The sequence below is a fragment of the Lipomyces doorenjongii genome (assembly GCF_038497915.1).
Source record: "Lipomyces doorenjongii strain NRRL Y-27504 unplaced genomic scaffold V1508scaffold_69, whole genome shotgun sequence".
NCBI lineage: Eukaryota > Fungi > Ascomycota > Lipomycetes > Lipomycetales > Lipomycetaceae > Lipomyces > Lipomyces doorenjongii.
Window position 1 is genome coordinate 16116 of NW_027118136.1, and position 19737 is coordinate 35852.

General features: G+C 48.0%; 8 protein-coding genes and 1 non-coding gene across 9 annotated transcripts; 4 read left to right on the top strand and 5 right to left on the bottom strand.

Annotated features, from left to right (window-relative positions):
* Positions 1 to 2002: 2002 nt before the first annotated feature.
* On the bottom strand, positions 2003 to 2076 carry V1508DRAFT_t89. Its single transcript has one exon. It is a non-coding gene; the product is annotated as a tRNA-Ile (tRNA).
* A 305-nt stretch (positions 2077 to 2381) lies between these two features.
* On the top strand, positions 2382 to 5334 carry V1508DRAFT_424493 (uncharacterized protein). Its single transcript, XM_066941301.1, has 2 exons — positions 2382 to 3153; positions 3288 to 5334. Exons 1-2 carry the CDS (start codon positions 2585 to 2587, stop codon positions 4873 to 4875), a joined length of 2157 nt encoding a protein of 718 aa, XP_066793478.1. The 5' UTR covers positions 2382 to 2584; the 3' UTR covers positions 4876 to 5334.
* A 511-nt stretch (positions 5335 to 5845) lies between these two features.
* Positions 5846 to 7865, top strand: V1508DRAFT_451451 (uncharacterized protein; the record flags this gene model as incomplete). The annotated part of the gene is made up of 2 exons (XM_066942505.1): positions 5846 to 6921; positions 6977 to 7865. Exons 1-2 carry the CDS (start codon positions 6143 to 6145, stop codon positions 7863 to 7865), a joined length of 1668 nt encoding a protein of 555 aa, XP_066793479.1. The 5' UTR covers positions 5846 to 6142.
* Positions 7866 to 8962: 1097 nt separating this feature from the next.
* V1508DRAFT_359857 (uncharacterized protein) lies at positions 8963 to 9574 on the bottom strand (the record flags this gene model as incomplete). Its single annotated transcript, XM_066937124.1, has 1 exon — positions 8963 to 9574. A coding segment is annotated over one exon (612 nt), but the record flags the coding sequence as incomplete, so codon positions are not given.
* A 918-nt stretch (positions 9575 to 10492) lies between these two features.
* V1508DRAFT_434772 (P-loop containing nucleoside triphosphate hydrolase protein) lies at positions 10493 to 11483 on the bottom strand (the record flags this gene model as incomplete). Its single annotated transcript, XM_066942038.1, has 8 exons — positions 10493 to 10502; positions 10568 to 10828; positions 10876 to 10947; positions 11023 to 11085; positions 11138 to 11157; positions 11213 to 11275; positions 11372 to 11381; positions 11437 to 11483. The coding sequence occupies 8 exons, from the start codon at positions 11481 to 11483 to the stop codon at positions 10493 to 10495; spliced, it is 546 nt and encodes a 181-aa protein (XP_066793481.1).
* A 926-nt stretch (positions 11484 to 12409) lies between these two features.
* On the bottom strand, positions 12410 to 14800 carry V1508DRAFT_424512 (ferric reductase NAD binding domain-containing protein). Its single transcript, XM_066941302.1, has 2 exons — positions 14368 to 14800; positions 12410 to 14309 (listed from the first exon to the last, which is right to left on the bottom strand). Exons 1-2 carry the CDS (start codon positions 14586 to 14588, stop codon positions 12611 to 12613), a joined length of 1920 nt encoding a protein of 639 aa, XP_066793482.1. The 5' UTR covers positions 14589 to 14800; the 3' UTR covers positions 12410 to 12610.
* A 1338-nt stretch (positions 14801 to 16138) lies between these two features.
* Positions 16139 to 16768, top strand: V1508DRAFT_359871 (cytidine deaminase-like protein; the record flags this gene model as incomplete). Its single annotated transcript, XM_066937125.1, has 4 exons — positions 16139 to 16296; positions 16344 to 16387; positions 16431 to 16504; positions 16532 to 16768. 4 exons carry the CDS (start codon positions 16139 to 16141, stop codon positions 16766 to 16768), a joined length of 513 nt encoding a protein of 170 aa, XP_066793483.1.
* An 8-nt stretch (positions 16769 to 16776) lies between these two features.
* V1508DRAFT_424518 (Ribokinase-like protein) lies at positions 16777 to 18272 on the bottom strand. The gene is made up of 3 exons (XM_066941303.1): positions 17855 to 18272; positions 17769 to 17802; positions 16777 to 17718 (listed from the first exon to the last, which is right to left on the bottom strand). Exons 1-3 carry the CDS (start codon positions 17934 to 17936, stop codon positions 16821 to 16823), a joined length of 1014 nt encoding a protein of 337 aa, XP_066793484.1. The 5' UTR covers positions 17937 to 18272; the 3' UTR covers positions 16777 to 16820.
* On the top strand, positions 18202 to 19627 carry V1508DRAFT_424521 (uncharacterized protein). Its single transcript, XM_066941304.1, has one exon. The coding sequence runs from the start codon at positions 18440 to 18442 to the stop codon at positions 19484 to 19486; it is 1047 nt and encodes a 348-aa protein (XP_066793485.1). The 5' UTR covers positions 18202 to 18439; the 3' UTR covers positions 19487 to 19627.
* The last annotated feature ends 110 nt before the right edge of the window (positions 19628 to 19737 follow it).

Here is a 19737-nt window from a genome sequence, read left to right on the forward strand (position 1 = left end):
TCTTTACGTCAATGAGATATTAGTCTGCAAGCATGCACGGATTCAATTGCAGGTATGCTAGGTATCTTTTATCTCATGACTAGGGTCTAACATATGCATAGCAATGGAAGAAGAGTAAGAAGAGCTTGTATTCGACAGCATTAATGTGAATGGAAATTTAAGTGTGACTAATAAGTTGCTTCCCTTCGACAGCGCGCACTATGCTATTAAAATCGGTATCTCCGTAACCGAGACCCTGAACCCCGTTCACAGAGCAACTTCAGCTGCCTTGAAACAGTATAGTCGTACCGATTCTAAGCTTTTCCGGACCGATATCCGTGGCAAGTGTTGCAAGTTGGGCTGGAATAAGCGTTGAGCTGGTTGAAATTACTACAAGGCAAGTAATGGATGCAATTTTTTCGAAGGGGTTAGAAGATGCGCTTATAGATGGCAAACTGAAGGAGACATACAAGGCGTGGGTTGAAGCCAAGACCCGTCCGGAATGGAGAGACGGATGGCGTCGCTTAGATGGCACCTTGATCCCCGGTTCGCAAAACCACATTACAATTTCTACGACCGACAAGACAATTACTCTATCTCGCTTCATGTTCGTTTATTTGTGCATTTTGTGCACATATATGTTACTGATGAATGAATGTCTGCGCTCCAGACAATAGAATAATTAGACTACGTGACCGGCATGTCTGGGTATACATTTCTCGAGTTCGTATCATCTCCGAACATTGCATGCTCGGGTCAAGGTTCGCTTCAGAGCCTAAAAGAGCTCAGAATACTGATAAATGGTGAAGATCAATTCGATTACGCTAATGACCGGATAACCATGATTTCGCGATGCTAGATGGCTCCAGTGAACAAAACTTTGAAGACGAGTGGAGGCAAATTGAGGCGAAGAATATTGACGATCAGCCAGCTGAGGTCGACGTAAATGACAACGACCGCGATGAGCGTGGCCTGGCTTGAGAGGAACGAAGTACTTTTAGGTGCCAAACAGAGACGCGACTACTTTCTTCGAACACTTGGAATACATTTTCACAGTGCGATGACTAGCTATTACTGTATCTAAAGAGTAAATCACTACTAAGCAAGGAATGAAAAAAGCAATAAATTAACGAGAGATATCTACGATCGAACTCTGGTCAACCGTCTCTTCGCATTTCCAGCCTCAAAGTTTCGAGTATCTTGCGCCCGTGCTTCCATCTCAGCGGTTTCACATGTAGAAGAGAACGGCCATAATTAAACATACTTTGTATTTGGACTGAACAGTAGCAATCAGTGGCAGTGACGTCAGCAGGACATAATATGCTGGGTCAGGTGGAGAGACGCCCCACCGGAAAAACTTTTCAGCGCAACAAAATTTAATTTAATCGGCGGAAAAACATTTCTGCCTAGTAGTCGAATTTAATATGGGCAGCTACACCACACCAAGTTGGGCCACCGACAATGTGGCCCAATATTTCGCAGGCATGAGCTTCATCGGATGGCCAAGATGCAATAGTAGAATTATTTGAGCAGTGCCTAGAACGTCGAATTCGTTGAATCGGGCGTCAACTTTTCACTGCTTCTCCCTTTTGACCCATTACGCGTCAACGTTGGCTGAACGAATAGGCAGACTAAGGTTTTTCTAGGCGCTCCGCAGGGGGTCAGCAGGTGCGGTGGCGAGCTGGGCTTATCTAAGTGCAACTAGTTCGCCACTACGGAATAGTTTCGTATACAGGTTTATTTCCAGCGGTCTAGACGTAGTTCGCAGCTCACGCGCTACCTTACTGACGAGTATTCAGAACAGAATTTTGCAATAGCCGCTGCCAGTGGCGATTCGTCCTGCCCATGTGGGTGATCACAATTATGTTCTCATTTGTACCAATTCAAGTTTTCATGGCAAGACAAGTACAAACACTAGACAAACACTCATAATTTTTTAATCATGATGTTTTTAAAATATATACACGTTATGTGGGCTATATCTGCGCTGTTCGGCAAAAAAATTATAATAAGTAACTGGAGATGGTCTTACGCGGGATCGAACCGCGGATCCTCGCGTTATTAGCACGATGCCTTAACCAACTGGGCCATAAGACCAGTTACATTTACACCACACAAAACGTGTTTCCACAACCTCACTCTCAGGATTAGGGTCGCTTTGAACTCAAACCCTGCGGTGGCTATGATTAGACCAACATAGGCGTGCTTCAGGGGCAAGAGAATTTCAAGCAATTGGTTGGAAAGGGCGATTGCGAATGCGTTGTGAGCGGGTTTAGGTTTGCGGGAGTTTAGGCGCCGCGACTGAGGCGACCCACGTCAAAGTGTGAACAATTATCCCTGATCGGTCTGGCTCCAATTCTGGCTCTGCTTCTAAGCTCACTCGCTGCTCGCCCCACGCCAACGTCTGCTTCACCACCTTCCCACCTCCTCTTTCGCCGCTTACTTCCTCCATCTTCACGCTCCCATCACCACCACGTCTAGCTTCTGATCGCATACACTCCATCTGGGATCGTCCACATTTTTCTCCATCGTCCCTTTCATCCGCCGTGTGCCGTACCCACCGAAGTGACCTTGCTTGTTAGTCGGCGTCTCCGCCCACAGCTGCATGTCTTCGGTTCTCTCTGCCGCTGATCCCGCGTCGCCGCCTGTACAGGCTGCTGCTGCTACTGCTGCTTCTGCGCACGCCTCCAGTTTCATCACAGACGCGTTGCACCTTCCCGATCTGCTACTGTCTGACGCGGCCTCGACCTCTTCCGCGTCCTCTGCTGCGTCGGTCGATACATCCTTCACCGTGCCTGACTCACCCGTCATCAAGGCTCCGTTCGATCAAATTATGGTAGACGTCGAGTCCGGATCAACCCCCAGTTCTGGCGACAGCACGCCGACCGGTACCGTAGCCACGACTCCGATAGTGCCCGTCACACTCTCTTTCTCGGCCGCGCCTGATGTTTTGTACGCCGCCAATGATGACTCCGTGATCCAGTATGAGCCGTCGCGCCACGTCGACTACCTCTCTCACAACTGGCAAGAATCCGACATCTCGTCGTCGTGGAGGTACATCGTCCTCCGTCGCAAGGACGTCGCCAACAGCGCCCGCCTCGAAAACGCGTCCTGGCGGACCTGGACAAAAGCAAAATATAATCTCAAGACTGTGTCTCCAGAGAGCGTCAACTGGTTAGCCTTCTCCTTTAATTTATGCCCGTTTTGCTTTATTTCGTTCTCATTCTGTGCGTTCCGATTTTCTTGCAAAGAGATCGGAAAAGTTTTCTTTTTGTGTGGATGAACCTAATTGTGAGTTCTCGCTCTAGGCTCAAAGATTATGATGTGACGTGGTTATATGGGCCACTGTATACGCCGTCAAAGACGTTTTTGGAATCGCCCTCCGTCATTTCGCCGTCACCAACCGACAACGGCGCGACACTACACGCCGGCGTCCCATCGCCTCCAGTCCGATCGTCAGTTACCGCAAAGAAGCCGATTTTGAAGAAACGGAGTGTTTCCGAGGTCATGCTGTCGCGGTCGGTCTCATCGTCAAATCTTCTCAAGCAAGCCGCCGCGTCAGTGAAGGCCCAGCGACATTTGCGGGCTCCTGGCACTACTCCCACGACGGCATCCTACTCATCTCCGCAGCCGCCATACACGTCTGTGGTTGCACCTGAACGGCGAGACCCGCGGTTTCCTTCAACACTGGTTGCCAGAAGTTTCGCGGCCAGCAGTGCCAATTTTAGTGATCGGCTAACACTTGGCAATGGAAACACGCAGAAGCCAGCGACGACCAAGCACATTCACTTTAGTGATCGGGTTGAGCAGTGCATTGCTCTAGAGGCAAAGGATGACGACGACGATAATTTGAACTCTGTGCCTATGTCCGGTACATCGTCTGCGACGTCGACAGACGACGAAGATGCAGATGAGGACGAGCCGGGCTTGTTTCTGATGGTTCGCTCTGGGTCGGGTTCGTTCCAGCGGCCTGCCTCTCTTGAACCGCACACAATCGCTAAGCTGCCGGCTACGAAACTAAAATATGTTCACGAGCCAGACGAGAAGTCGGAAAAGCAGTCGTCATCTCGACACCCTTCCGCGTATTTTTCAATGGGTGACGATGAAGGCGTTGACGATGTTGATATTGGTCATGAAGCTGATTACGATGATGACGAAGACGATTACTTTTCGCGGACCCATCGTTACTACAGGCATCACAGCACCGACACACCTCACAGTCGATATGAGGAGACGACACCGACTGAGCCATCGAATTACCTCCCATCTGAGCCGGTTCTTCGCCCGTCTCGATCGTCAGCATCCAACCTTGCATCTTCCTCATCCTCTTTACTTGCATCTAAATCATCGTCGTCATATCTTGCAACGCGGTCATCTAATACGAATCTGGCTGGATCGATCTCGCAGCCGTACACTAGCTACCTCGAAGACTCATCGTCGGCCGAAAACCGGCATCCAGATCTTGCCTCTAGTTCAGACTCTGACACAATGTCGGACGACGAAGACATTGTCGACATGGACAGTTCGTTGATTGCCTCGTTACGGCGGGACAGTGTTGTTTTGGCGCGAGGCCGGATAAACGACATACTGCCGAGTACGAGTATCACAGACGACGCGCCGTCGAGCGAGCACGCTGATCATGTGTACAATGGGGTGAATCTCGGTGATTCCCAATCGACTATCCAGCGGTCGGCTAGGGTGCGGTCGAATGATTCGTCATCGTCACTCCCGATGCCGCCAAAAGTGGATAGCGACGACGATGACGATTTCGACGGCGAGATGGACGACGATATTCAGAACCCGGAAGGATTTTGGGGCCACATTAACCATGCGCTCACGGCGACCAAGGAGCTCGCAACCGTGTTCTGGAACGGAGGATGGCGGAAGTCGACTTGATAATTGGTGGTTTATTGGATTGACAATAAATGAAACGGTATATATGTGTTATGGGTTGGTACAAAAAGTTTTAATGAGGTTTGTCTTTTTATCTATCTTTTTGTTTTGTTTTGTTGTAAGGAGTCCTACATCTGGTTAATTGCTTTCGTCCCTATTTAAGCACTGTTTATTGTCGTATTATGCCTTAGTGTGATCATTATATTGTTTTATATATTGTTATTACTAGCATTGGAATGATTTCGTGTTTGATGGGCCTTTATACTTGTTTGTCGAGACTTTATTCGGGAATTTCATTTGTTTACATTTTGTTTGCACATAAATTATTTGCGTACATGCTTTTAGTGCATATTCATTTTACAACTCATTCCTCAGTCTACTTGTACTCGTGATTGCTGGCAATGTCAACTGATCGTCTTGTCTTGTGATTACGCAAATGATATTGTAAATGGTCCAGTTCAAGCCGAGTGTCCAATATTTGCTAGACATACTAGGAAGGTGGCGGGAAGAGCTCGCGTGTCAGCCCTGCTCTCGGCCCAGCCATCCCCTGCATGTTGGCATGTATCGGGAATTATCGGAGAATGACGCGATCATCGGGATCCTTCGCCTCGCGCAACCAACCGACAAACACGCGGAGACCGCCCGGAGGAAGTGCCGAGGCGATGCCGCTCCAACGCGCGGCCGTGCGGACGGATTTTGCACGTGATCCCCCATACAGCTCGTCTGGTAAGCTGGTCGTCGGTGTGGCGATGGCGACGTCACAATAGACCCTAACCCGACATCCGCAAGCTTCCTTGTTTACTTGTTGCTGATCCTGGTCGAATAGTATTCACGTCAGCCTTGCTCGCATCCTTGTCGTCGCACTCAAGTAATTTTCTGGCAATACATTAATGACGGTATCTGCAGTATGGCTGATCGTCCTGCCTCGTGGCGGGCCAAGCGCTGTCGAGCGTGTCCCCATTCAGCTATAGCCTCAATCAACTTTCAATGCGTGTGTCTTGTTCCATAGATATGACGGCCCTTGTCTGTACATCGGAAGTAATCTGACGCGACTCTTAGGATAGTCCATTCCGAGATGTCAGTCGGATACTACTAGCGTTGACTGTCCCTGTTCAGGCGATCGTCAATATCAGGGAAAGTCTCACTGTCTGGAATCTGGTCCTTGTTTGGTCTTTTATATATCAGTTCCGTAACGCCTTAATCTCCCGATTCCTTTTGTACTTCTGTACGGATTTATTCGTCAGCCGCTCAACGAAGCTTCTACCCAAACATGCTTACAGTCGACAGCAACCCGAGCCGGCCGGTACAACTTACCCAATCCTGTCTGGATACCCAGGATGCTCTGGATTCCCAGTCTGCGAGCGGCATTTATCCTGGGGCCGCCTCTGGCGGACGGCTCACGCCTACTCCGCAAAGCACGGATGCTAGTGTCCTTTCGAATAGTAGCCGTTTCAATTTCGGTCATATGAACTTGCCGACCGATGGACTTGAGAACTATAGTAGCTGGTATGTACCACAAGTATCGGCTGCACCCATTGATTTGCAACAGTCTAGCATTGGAATTACTCAACGCGGTAGTCTTTGCGAAGTTAGCTCTGTGACCGTGCCGCGTGATAATACCATCGCCGGTAGCAAAATCTGGGCCACAAAGTCGATGTCTAATATCGATGACAACAGCCATTGGTCGATGCAGATGATTGGCCTGTCCCAGTTTGAGGACGCGGAACAGAAGATGACGTCTCCCGAATACATCGTCAGCAGTCAATTGACTCAGCCATATGGTGATATTGATCTATCCAAATACGAGTATCCATCCAACATTGGCTTTAGAGACTACTCAGCAGTAGCGCATCCGTTTTATCACCATATCAACCGTTCCTTAGAGGAATCGTATATACTCAGTCATTTGCCTGATGCCCGTCCTGTTGTCGACGCGTTGAATGTAGCGACCGATCTCAAGCCTTATGAGGACTACTTTGTCAAGCTCGACTCAGTTGAGTTCTCGGAGTTGCGCTATCATCTTTCGCAGGTGCATTTCAAAAATTCAATGTAGGTTACTATTTTGCCTGTATCTTTGGTTTGGACGATTTCTAACGAACACTAGAGTGCCAGCTGTGTCATACAATGCGCTTTCTAAAGTCGTTAGAATTAGGTCGCACGTCCGGCCACAATTTTTGAATGCCATAGAGAACTTCATGATGAACACGATTCTGAAGACTGGTTACCCCGTTTTCATCGATTCCACGCCGAAGACACACGAGAAGCGTCTTGAAGACCTGGAGTATTGCTACCAGAAGATGACTCATATTTATAAAGGATCACGATTGTCACCATGCTCGTCGCTTGGCGTTGAGACTGAGCTTTCCCCCGGTCGGGGTGAAATTACGACGTTATTTTTGAACGGGTACTACGAGAACCTTAACCAACTTTGTCAAGACGCGTTCACATTGCTCCTGGATTATCACGTCAAGACAGTCATCGTCACTGCAGTGAAGGAATATTCTCCGAATCCTGTGAAGTGGTATGATGTCCCGCTGGCGAAGCTTTCCCAGGATCTAGACACGGCTCGGAGTAACAGCATGATGATTACCCAAGTGCCAGAATTTGCGGATTTCTGCAAAGACTTTGATTGGCAGGTTTATGAAGAGACTGGATTGTATACGTACAATGGCGAGCACCTTGTCGGCCAGTTGTACACGGGAGTTATTATCTGGAAGCGCTTAGACAATAAGGGCAATTACAATTGCCGCACGCGCATTGAGTTTCCTGTCACCCGGAAAGAATTCTTAGAGAACAGCAAGTTTGGTCTCCGCTTTGACGACATGGCTTCTCCTGTCAGGTTGAATGGTGCAAAAATCGGATGCGCCGAGGTCGACTTTGATATGGAGGAGTGCTGGAGACAGATGCAGCGCGCAATCCAGATGACGGCCTTTGAGCGCTATATGCGAGGCGTCAGGCTTGTGGACCTTTGCTCCGCGACTGCGGCCAGATGAACGAATAGCGAAAACGAGTTCTATGATCTCTATATTGTAAGCTTTACTCTATTACTATGATTTGCTCATGTTGATTAGTATGCATAATGTTTTGGGTTGGAAGATGGATAGTATGTATCAAAAGTTAATGATTTTAGTATTATGTAAATAGGCAATTAAGAATTCAATAATCTGGGGAGGGGAACTAGAGACTGTCCAATAGGTAGCCGCCATACTGGCTGACTGGACTACTCAATCTGGTAAACATATCCCATTGCAATCGAGTTACTGCAAACCGCCATTACCAACTTCTTGGAGAAGGTTGTCTTCAAATCTCCACAGGACGCGGAAAAGAGCCAATAGCTCAGACGATCCTGTCATACAGCGTCCTACATAAAACCAGTTAACATCTTCGCAATCCCTGCCTCAAACGACACAAGTCTGGTGGACAGCAGGTGTCCATTATCGACGATACAGCAAGAATCAAAGTTCAGAAGTGGTGCAATATCAAGCGGCAAGTTCATCTACCGATATAAATCGAATGCAAGTCAGAGTCCCCTCACGAATCCCTGAGGTTGCAGACCTATCCACAAGTCTGGTTTCCGCCGAGCCGAATGAGTGCTAAATTTATATCTTGCGGTGGCTCTGCCCGGGTCGAACAGCAAACTACAATGGCAATCAGTATCGGTCTGCGGCAAGAACAGTGAACTTGGCTGAAGCTTCTATGGCTATAATCAAGGACACAATACGAGCACTTGTCAAAGAAGCTCTGAAAACAAAACTCTAAGAATGATTGAATAACTGTCGGGCCACCTACCAGCCCCTCCGGGAAACACCTACAAGCCTGTGGTGCAATCGCCAAAGGTGAGAAACTACGAAGGCATACAGAAGAATAGCGCCGCTATATCAAGAAGAATTTTTTTCATTATTGATTTGCCGTTTGAGATGCGTTCATAAATTTTATTCCGACAATAATGGATTAGGGAATTGGACATCTCATCACTGTGTAATGTAACAAAGATAATCCTACTGTAATTCCCGACAATCGCTCTGATTAATTTTGAAATGTGAGCGAACGCGCACCATAACTAAGTACACTAAACACTGAAAGCAAATGATTAGATATACGTCACCTTGCTACTATTCACATGACCTTCTTGATCCCGGCGACGCGATTTCAAACTCAACAACTTCTCTTCCTCAAGCGCAATAAGGTCCCGCAACCGTCTAATATTTTCGCTTACCTCTTCCCTCCGAGATAACAGTCGCGTATTCTCGGCTTCGAGCTCTTCGAGTCGCGGTTCAGTTTGAGTGACTACATGGGCCCATTCCTTGCGTATGGAGTCCACTCCCATCTTACGTTCGTCGGCGGCCTCACTGAGCACCTTCTTATCATTATCATCGACTGTCTTTTCCGAGCTAACTGACAGTTCAGCAGTAGAAGCTGCACGCACTGGTGACGTATTCATTGAACTCTGCTTCTGTACCTGCTCCAGTATACCACCAGCGGTCGCAACATTAGAAGCATTCCTTGTCCGCGTTCGCGTCAGGGCTGACCTGTCGTTCCCCTCGCGTAGGCGCGCATCGTCTTCCCACAAAAAAAAGTTGCATTTGCCAGTCGCACAACTGTAGAAAAATCTGCCTTTGTTCCGGCCGTCCTTTTTGACCTCTCGGTAGGCAGCTTGACGGCGGGGGTTACAATTGCATCTATTATCTGAATTTAGTAAACATCGGACCGTTCGAACTCATTGTGCTATTTACTTCCAAGCGCCGTCCTCGTAAAGTCCCTAATCTTTGTTAGGCAAAATAATCTCAAGCCAATAAGGGGCGTACTGCAAAACGTATTGAGCCTCGATCTCCGGATCGCATGTGCTTTGCTGGCGAATAGCCAGTTTATTTCCGCAATCTGACGTGTTATTCACAAAACTTAGCGTAATGGAGCATTAAGCAATAAGATCAATGACTGCCTAAATGCGTTGTCAAATGGTATGACAGTAGCATTAGTAGTTTAGCACACGTATTGCCTCTGTTGCGTTGGAGGAAGGTAATGAATTGCCTTCACACATAACATCGGCAAGTCCACTTAATTACTCTCTAGTTACAACGAAGCCGCACACTAAAGTGTACCAATCGATGATCCACTAGTGCAACAAATCCGCTTGTTCTCTCACTGGGACGATACTTTATTGTATAGTATTAATTAAGCATCAATTATGGATGAGATCCAGACCAAAATATTGACACGCATCGAACCAACAGACGACCAAAATGACGACATACACCGTTCCTATTAGTCCAAACTACTATAGCCATGACGACTGGCAAACAAGTTCGGCTGTTACGTATCCTCGAATTGTCAGACTTATCAATTCCTCTTACATCCACATTCCAAACGCAGTTAGACAAGCAAAACCCGAAAGCATATTAAACGAAGGAGAAAACTCTATAAACAAGTGACAAAAAATGTAAAAACCAAAGTAGCCTCAGTACCCACATAAACAAGTTTGAGTAAAACTGGCAAAAAGAGAATGCTACAACCAGGAAACAAAAAGAAGAATGTACACAATAAATGCCAAAAGAAATGATTAAAGTTAAGCAACCCGGTATGCCACATCGCCAGTTTGAAGTTAATTTCCGCCTGGATAAATTTATGACGCCCTATCATCTGTTAGTACCAATCTATGTACATCGCCGAAGTTAGAAGACATTTGCGAAGTACATACTTAGAGACCAGCCAACTTAGCACGGCGTCAACATTTGTGCGCTCTTTGGCACTGATAGAGTAGCAAGAAACCTCCCGATCGTCGACAGCTTTCAAATTCATTATATCAATGACACTATCAACGTCATACGCATCCGGTAAGTCGTTCTTGTTTCCAAGAACCAGAACGGGAATACCTTCTAACGAAGGTTTGGAGATGAGAGCTTCGAACTCCATGCGAGCAATCTGTAGTGTCGCTGGATCGGCTGAATCGACTATGAATCTGTAATCGAGTTAATTGGAGCCATTGAATACAGGATTCCGACTTACAGTATAGCATTGACACCCTTACAATATCGTTCCCACATTGACCGAAATCGTGGCTGCCCACCTAGATCCCAGCTACAAACCATCCTGTCAGCATTCATGATACTATATACCATCTCTTATATAGTTATTGAGAACTACTCAACCTACCATTTAATATTGACACGTCCCTTGCGGACCCTCTTCATGGAAAAACCGATTGTTGGAATCGAACTACATTCATAAGCTAAAGCTCTTTGCCATTAATACTGCCAAATGAACATACTCGGAAGTAAATTCACCACCCTAAGCGAGCAGGGGTTAGTACTGACCACCACACTAGCATAGTAAAAATACATACCCCCAGAACGCGTAACAAGGAAGTTTTGCCCGCATTCTGCAATCCCAATAACGTTATATCCATCTATTATTGTTATCAGTACTAGCAAACATGCATATCGTTCTAGCAAGGTGAATTGAGAGCAGGACGGCGAATTTGAGTCCCTTCAGAACGGCATACCTCAGACGACCTGGTATCGTACGGTTAGCTTTAGCCTCGAATTCATAGATAGCCAGTCATCGTACCAGAATAATGAGAGAATAAACTCATAGAAGCTCCAAAACCACGACATTTTGGCCGCTATTTATTGCAACAATCGTGTTGATATTCGAAGACGAGCTGCTTTCCCAGCTGCCAGAGGATTTGAGCGGTTGCCCGAGGTGCTATTGTATCTAGTAATAAACTACTAATCGGTAAATGCGACACCTTCGATTGTTTTCAGGTTCTTGTGCACAGTAGTTACCGTTGTTAATGGTGTGGAGCGAGTAGTTGTGGGAATTTGAGATATCCGATGACGGTTGCTGGAAATCAAGTGGCTTATCCTCTCGGTGTGCACTGGCCGGAAAGAGTATCACTAGGTGCTGCGTCCACCAAAATAGAGGGGACTTTAGGACGACGACGACGACGCAGTGACTACTCCTCAACTTTCGCGTGAATTGGATAATTTGAGACGATTAGAGGTCTGCTATGGAGCTGGGTGACCTCAACCAAGAAAAAGCATCTTATTGATTTCCTTCTGCGGGGAGGGAAGGCAGTGACAGATGGTGCAGTGGCGATCCTAGCTGGCTACGTCAACTTAGAAAATGTCCCCAGAATTGTAATAGTCATGCAAAAGACAGGCTCTGTCCTTGGACGGTGATCCGAGCCCGAACCGAAATCTCTGGTGACCAATGTTCAGGGGTTTCGTGTTATTTGAAAACTAATCGTCATAGTGTGCGGCGGTCAAAGAAGCTTCAGCGTATCTTTGAAGTTTATCCTGTTGGTATGGTCAGCATTAGCCTGACCAACCCTGATAGTTGTGCATTTCGCAGAGTACGAGATTGATGGGAGGAGGTACTGCGCATTTCGCGCCACACACTCTGTTTAAGGTAGTCACTACAATATCGAGATGTGTTGCAACCCCAGAATCCCGGTCCAGACGGGCCAGATAATCAATCGATACGCCAGCGAGTTTTTTTTTGCCTAACTTTGAACATCCAAACTAGGGAGACCCATGTGTATGTAGCATAAACTCTGCGATTCAGTGACCGACTGTAGTTTTTTACAACTTGTGTTCGGCAAATTTACAACGGTATCACAGAAGATTGGAAGAATCTCGACTACATGATAATATTCATATTACAAAATAAAGCCCGACAAGGTTTAATTAACTGAAAAACGGCAACGAGTATATTACATATAGCAAATCATTCCTCCCAGTTACAAGGAGAAGTCCTCAGCATGCAAGTAAATGCCTTGCGCACCAGTACCCTTGTGCACAGCCCGCTCGTCGCTAATCTCCGACACCGTATTCCGGACAGTCGTGCTCAAACCCAGTGGCCCACATACGGCAATGCCTGTCTCTCCTTCGGCATCATCTAGCAATCGCCAGAGCAGCGGTTTCAATGACGGACGGCCAGAGATGAGCGTCGCGCAGGGAAGTATGCTGTCGGACTTGTCACTGCAGACCGCGGGGCCCGCACTTTCTTCGCTCTTCGTGGGCACCATTCCCTCGTCATCTGCTGCGTCGATACAGCAGCACGGTCCAAGGGATTTATCGCATTGGCATCCGGATGCTTTGTCTTCATCTGTAGAAAAGGTACTGAAAGTACTGTCGCATGTGACGAAGATGCTGAATGCTGTTTCAATGCCCGCCGTTCGTAGTTGATGATTGGCAGCAGTCAGTTCGTCTGAGATCCAGCGGATCCACGAGATGTCCTTCACTACCCAGATAAACTCGAGAGTTCGCACTGGGAGACTCTGTGTCGACGCGCGGTGGGCTAGATCGAGGAGGATGGAAAGAGTGAATGTCACTCCAGTGGATCCAGATATCAATACCACTGTGTCGAAGGCAGCGAAGTCAGAGTGCTGGCCACCGTATGGGCCGTCTATCAGCGCAACATACGACTTTGGCGGCGTCTCCTCCCTCCCCTTTAAGGCGCTAGAGGACTTGGCGGACTTCAAGATGTGATTTGTAAATCCTCTATGGCCCTTGAGAATGAAAACGAGGTCGTTGCTGTGAGAGGTAGGAGCGGAGGCGATCGTGGCTGGGTGAGATTGACCAAACCCGAAAGCCGGGATCGAGAGTAAGACATAGGCGCCAGGAGCCCAACTCCTCACTTGCTTGCTGGTGATTCGAATTCTGGTGACGTCTCCATCCATGGCCTCAAAGGTTGCACGACCGGGTCGCACATTGTTGTAGAAGTAGCGCAAAGATCGAATAACGCGGTCGAGGAACCACAACACGATGGGGATGTAAATGTAGACCCGTGAATACAAAGCAGTGCTCGGCAAGTGCATCATTACAGCAATGATGAAGCCGAAAAATGTGACGAGGTGTTGAACTACAAAGAATTCGTACGCGAAGTACCGAAAAGGCGCAAGAGTGCTCAGATTGAGCCAGAGAAGGATGGCGTAAGCGGCAATGCCTGTAGGAGGACATGAATCGGTCGACCATTCCAGTTTTCGCAAGCCGTACTGGTCCCATCCGTAGTTCTGAGTGCCGAAATGAATTGTAGCGAGAAGCAGCAGCATTCTAGCTACCCAGCGATGGAGAACATTGAGGCGCGCATACGAAGTTCCGGTCAACAGACCAATGAGATTGTACTTGCCGGCAAGAAGAATCAGAAGCGGGACCTGGGCTACTGCCAGCCATGCAGACCGAACGCCGAGCGCTGTGTAGTGTTGACCACCGGGCACATCATCGTTAGCGAATTCGAGAACGAGAACAAAAGCAAGATATGCCAGCAGGAGTAAGATTGTGCCGAATGCAGGAACCTTGAACCAAGCAGGGCCACTCGCTGGGGAAATTCGTGGATATGCTATCTCTCGACCCAAGGCGGTGACAGTGGCAATGGATCGCATCACAATATTTTTTGGCCTTGCTGGCCGCACCTGCTTCTTGGCCGCCATCCTAATTCTGTTTGCATGGCATTATCAGTGACCGTTTCAATTTTCATTCGTTGCCAGGAACATACCGCAGCTTCAACGTCATCACTTGGATTATGTTGAAGATGGCAGCAACGCCAATCACCACAACAATGCCATACCAAAAAGCTCTAGCGTACGCATTACCGAGGATTTGCAGTTCAGAATCGTCAAGTATTAGTTGCAGGAAGTCAAACGCTTGTGTCTCATTACCGAAGTCCACACCGCTGTCGTTCAACGGTGCAGACGATCCACCCATGGACATATCCATTTTTGCTAAGGTCCAAAGCAATCGTAAAGTAAAGAAATTGCCAAGAAGGGTAGTTAAGGAATTTGAGAGGGATCTGAGGGCAAATTCTTATGCCAAGGTCAATTGGTCACAATAGCGTACATCTCAGGGTGGGGGAACATCTATAAGTTTAGAACTTTTACCCTAGCAATAAGGATGGATATTTATTGAGTTCTCATCTGGCTCTTAGCCACATATCTGCGGGCTGTCTCGAGAACCTTTGGCTATAGGGCGGCTTCATTCTCTAAATTGGGCGGATAATTGCTCGAGCCGCACTTCCTAATAGAGTTTAGCGGTGAGCAAATTTGAGAAGATTTTAAGTTAACAACAAAAACACAAAAACAACACGAACACCTAAGCCCAAATGGGAATTAAATTTGCCAATTTTAGACTTCATCTAATTGCCGAGTGCTCACTAATGCCTATCTAGGCCCTTGGCTTCTGTCTCCAATTCATCTCCCATAAGCGGGACAATGGATGTCGACACCGTTCCAAGGCCCACACAACACCAAAGGCTTATTTCGTGCCCAAATGGAATTGTTCACCATTACATACATTTCATCGCCGAAAATATAGGCGTTTGTTAGGCGCCCAGTAGTCCGAAAATATGAAAACCAGAGCACCACGAACAATGTTAATTGTGGCCTCTGATAGTTTTCCTTCAGTACTTAGTCAGCAGCAACAACCCTTACCCAGAACTACTACCGAATAATGCATCACGAACACCACCATATGGATGATTAACGCAAACATTAGCTCACTTTTACCCCAAGTCTTGATAGAATGAACTATTATATGTCTTGACATAGCAAATACGTCGATCCATCGCAAAGACGTGTCATATGCATTGATTGGCCGAAAGAACGAGAATTCCAAGTGCAAAAAGAATCTTTCTTTCTGTAAGGGGATGAAATCAACATCAGTCCCCTAAGCTCCTTATCAACACCTGATATGTCGTAAAACTGGACTCGCGACCTAAAGATCTATCGTTGGCAATGACAATCAGATTTGAGTCTAGACCAGCTCAGAAGTTGAATGATGAAACAGGTCTCTAGGTCGCGACAGCTTTAATTCTCGATTCCGGTGTCGATTAGTCATCCGCGATGGCAGTAGAGAATTGGTGAGTCAATGCAATTCCCGATTTCAATGTCGGGAATCGCGCTAGAAGGTGATTATTAGGCTCCACTTTCTGGTTTACCTAACACTTGCGTGAATGCACATTTGTCCTGCTTTATCTAATTTGCCTGACGAGTAGCACCTTAATTATGCCCTGAATCTCCTTTAAGTTAGGCAGAGTTTACGGGTGAATAATCAGATGTGGTTGGAGCCGCAATCGGGTCCTTCCATTGTTGGTTGGCACAAAGTCGACTACTACGCTCATAGTCATTCGTTGTCGCGGCAACCGTTTGCCAAAGTCCCAACCGCTCGGCTAGGGCATCCGCGTGCTAGAGTCGATCATTGCTGACATTGACTGCACGATATACCTGGATTTATCCAATTGGCGAGTTATCTGACTGAGATTGAGGATAACCATGAGCGCTCCGATTGTTCTTACATCTGACGAAATCAAGTCATTATCAGCGAAAACGTTAGACGGTGCGCAATATTATAACGGTTTTGGTCCGTGCAGTAGTACTGATTCTTACCATCTAGCGCGATCGCTGTCATATTCGCCATACTCGAAGTTTCGGTACGCGGGCCATTGCGACTCGACTAGCAACGACTGACATTGAGTAGCGTCGGTGCTGTACTCATCGCTCAAGATGGGACCTACGTCGAAGGTGGAGATCTGGTATAATCCGCGCGACTTGAGCTAACGATCAGCAGGTGCCAATGTCGAGAACGCGAGTTACGGCGCGTGTATCTGTGCCGAGCAAACTGCAATTGTGAAAGCAGTCGTATGTTCTCTCTCTTTCGCCAATTAGCACATACTAACTTACACACGGACAACTGGACACAAGAATTTCAAGGCTATTGGCGTGGCATCTAGCTCGGGTACATATACCTCACCGTGTGGCATCTGCAGACAAGTTCTACGTGAATTTGCTCCGAACATTGCAATTTACATGTTTGCCGAGGACGGTACGTTTGTGGTGGAACCACTCACTGCGATGCTACCGCGCAGTTTTGGGCCAGAGAATTTGGACGTTGTTCGGGAGTAGGTCACAGATGGATTTGAACGTTGGTACGGGATGAATTAATCATATATGTACATTAAATCCTATATCTCTCGTCTTCTAGCAAGGCGCTGTATGCATCACCGACCATTTCGCTCAGATTGCTCGCCAACATTGCTCTTCCGTACTTTCCATACGCTGCCCGGGAGCAATACCGCGTGATAGCCGCCGCGCCGTAAGCTGATAGCATCATGAGGCTCGACTCATCCAGCGACACGTCGTGGTCCCAGATCCTACTTTGATATGCGTGTTTCCACGCCAAAAACGTCGACAGTGTGCCGGACAATGTGTCTCCCTGGCCACCGACGCGTTTTTTGCCGCCCGGCATGTCGCATGCGAATTCAAATTTGCCGTCCGAGATGTAGTCGACCCTGCCCTTGGCCAGCACAACAGGTCCGCCAAACGCCTTCGCGAGCGCATGACATGTCCTCTTCGCTATGCTTGCGTCCTCGGGAAATCCTTCCGGTATCTCGACACCGAGAGTATTGCATAGTCGTTTGAATTCGACGATATTCGGCGTCAAGACGGCTTTCGTGTAGCCTCTTATCACATCCGGCGTCTGCTGGACCAGAAATAGCCCGTCAGCGTCGATGACAATGTGCAGGCCGAGCTCTTTGGCTCTCTCAATGACCTTCGTCGCGATCTCGAGCATGACCTTGTCGCGACCGAGACCAGGACCGACGACGACTACATGTAGTCGCGACATGATTGAGTATATAGGAGGCAGAATCTCGTCGTTGAGGAGAGCGTCGATGGACGGCGTTGTTGTCGTTGCCGGGACGACCGAATTGGAGTCACGCATGTACGGATGCACCATCATATTCGGGGAGTAAGTCTTGATGACCTGGGCTGCTGTGCGTTCACATATTATATGCGCCATGTCGGCGCCCAGTAGTGTTGCCGCCAGTGCCGCGAAGTACGGTGCGCCGGTGTAACTATCTTGTTAATTACCAACTCGAATTAAATAACGCCCAACAGTACTCACTCCTCTGATCCTCCTACAACAGCAATTCGGCCAGCTAATGTTAATTCCTATTAGCAATGTCTTCATAGTCAATTCGGAATACATACCCTGGCCTTTGTGGAACTTTTCTAGCAACGGGGGGACGAACTTCTTGATCTCGCCGAGCAACTCGCGGGATGTGGTGGCCATGGCTGCTTGACTGTAACCTTAGTAGCGTTACCAAAGATGAGCACTGTCGAGCTAAATACACTACACAGTAGAGGTGTAGTTAATCAGTACGAAGATATTTGGTGATCGTTCCCGCCTAGTGCTGTGAGGGCGTCGCATAGTATGATGTAATGGCGGGTCGGACTGGTTCCCAACCCAGGTTTGTAAAGTTAAGTTGAGTTGGGTTCGCTGGTTTAAACCCGCCGCCAGCCGCTAGACTTCATCGTTTTTTCCCTGTCAACTCAACTCGCCAAAGCCGCGGTTCGCAACCACCCGAGTTCAATTGCAAAAGTCCCAACCATTTGTTTACAAACACGCTTCCGACAGACGGTCTGCTACGTCTGCTTTAGTCTACACGCGCGCACTCGGTCCGTCGAGCGCGTTTTATCGCGCGGCTTGCTATCAGGATCCTGATCTGGCAGGAACATACCGTGAGTCGTCCGCGTCTTATCACAATCTCGACATACAGCGCCGTCAGACACAAGATGCAGATGATGCCACCCTCGGCGTCCTCGGCGCCAATCCCGCTCCTTTCGTCTCCAATGTCGGCTACGCCGTCTGGTCCACAAGCTACGCTGTCCGATGACCAGCAAAACCGAAAATGGACGGACGCGGAGATGTCACGGCTTTTGAAAGCGTACTATCTCGCGATGACGCAACCCCCTCCACCCGGCGCTACCTGGGAAACCAGTGCGTCAAGCAACGCGACCGGGGCTGGCCTCGTAAAATTCGAGAACAGAGAGCAACTATTCGAACAAGTCTGTCGGTTTTATTCCGGCGACCTACGGCCTACCGGTGCTGGGCTCGGTACACTGTGGTTTGCGAGCGTGTCCCCCGGCACAGAATATGACATCCTCGGTCCCGGCCCCAGCAATGGTAGTCCCGACGCAATGAAGCGCCGAACGCCAAAATCTCTGCTTGAAAAATTCAAGTTCTTGAGAATGACGTACTACTTCATCCTCGATTACGACAAGCGGTTCGGGCATCTATCACTTGGGGCGCCGATCAACTATGACCGCGGGATTGAGAGTATTGAGAGTGGGAGCGCGTGGTGGAAGCTCGGGGTTAAGGAGCAGCGAGATTTACTGGGCAAGTCGCGGACGCCCATGAGTTTGCGCGTGTTTGTACTCATGCATGGAGTCATGACAAGAATTGAAGCGATTAGGAGCGGGGACGCAACATTGCAGTCCGTGCCGTCGCAGACCGTCCAGACTGCACAGCAGCAGCAATCTGTGGACGACAATACCGGTCGTCGAAAGCGCCAGAGAACTGTGCAATCTGTGAATGCGATGCAGTTAACACCAACGCCCGTGCTGCAACCGGCGCCGGCGACGAGCACGTCGGCAAACGTCGCGGCTGGGCCAGGTACAATGAGTAATCGCATGATCACCGCACTAGTTGAGGCAGTCGAACGCAATACGCGAGCCGTCGAACGCATGACGAACGATAATGCTGGTGTCGCGGCAAAGTTGGATGAGCTCACGACTGTGTTGCGGGAAATCAAGGACGTGTATATTCGTAATTCTGTATAACTATTGTAACGTTTTTAATTCGGTTGGTGTTTCGAGGTCATTATCATGTTTCTAAGGGGTAATTGTGTTAGTAGTTTGGTTACTATCAGTACGTTGGTTCAATTAATATATTATAACAATGTATCAATACAAACATATAAATAACTAACATTGTCTTTTCCATGCATGAAAATACCCATCCGATTTTGAAACATGTCCTACTCCTATCGCTCTTACAGGGGCTCAAGTCATTCCAGTAGATTTTACAGGTG

Coding starts and splice junctions, on each gene's coding strand:
- V1508DRAFT_424493 (XM_066941301.1), top strand. CDS start 2,585: ATGTCTTCGGTTCTCTCTGCCGCTGATCCCGCGTCGCCGCCTGTACAG. Junction 3,154..3,287: donor TCTCCAGAGAGCGTCAACTG/GTTAGCCTTCTC, acceptor TTCTCGCTCTAG/GCTCAAAGATTATGATGTGA.
- V1508DRAFT_424512 (XM_066941302.1), bottom strand. CDS start 14,588: ATGGATATGTCCATGGGTGGATCGTCTGCACCGTTGAACGACAGCGGT. Junction 14,310..14,367: donor GTGATGACGTTGAAGCTGCG/GTATGTTCCTGG, acceptor CCATGCAAACAG/AATTAGGATGGCGGCCAAGA.
- V1508DRAFT_424518 (XM_066941303.1), bottom strand. CDS start 17,936: ATGGCCACCACATCCCGCGAGTTGCTCGGCGAGATCAAGAAGTTCGTC. Junction 17,803..17,854: donor AAAGTTCCACAAAGGCCAGG/GTATGTATTCCG, acceptor AATTAACATTAG/CTGGCCGAATTGCTGTTGTA. Junction 17,719..17,768: donor GTTGTAGGAGGATCAGAGGA/GTGAGTACTGTT, acceptor TTAACAAGATAG/TTACACCGGCGCACCGTACT.
- V1508DRAFT_424521 (XM_066941304.1), top strand. CDS start 18,440: ATGCAGATGATGCCACCCTCGGCGTCCTCGGCGCCAATCCCGCTCCTT.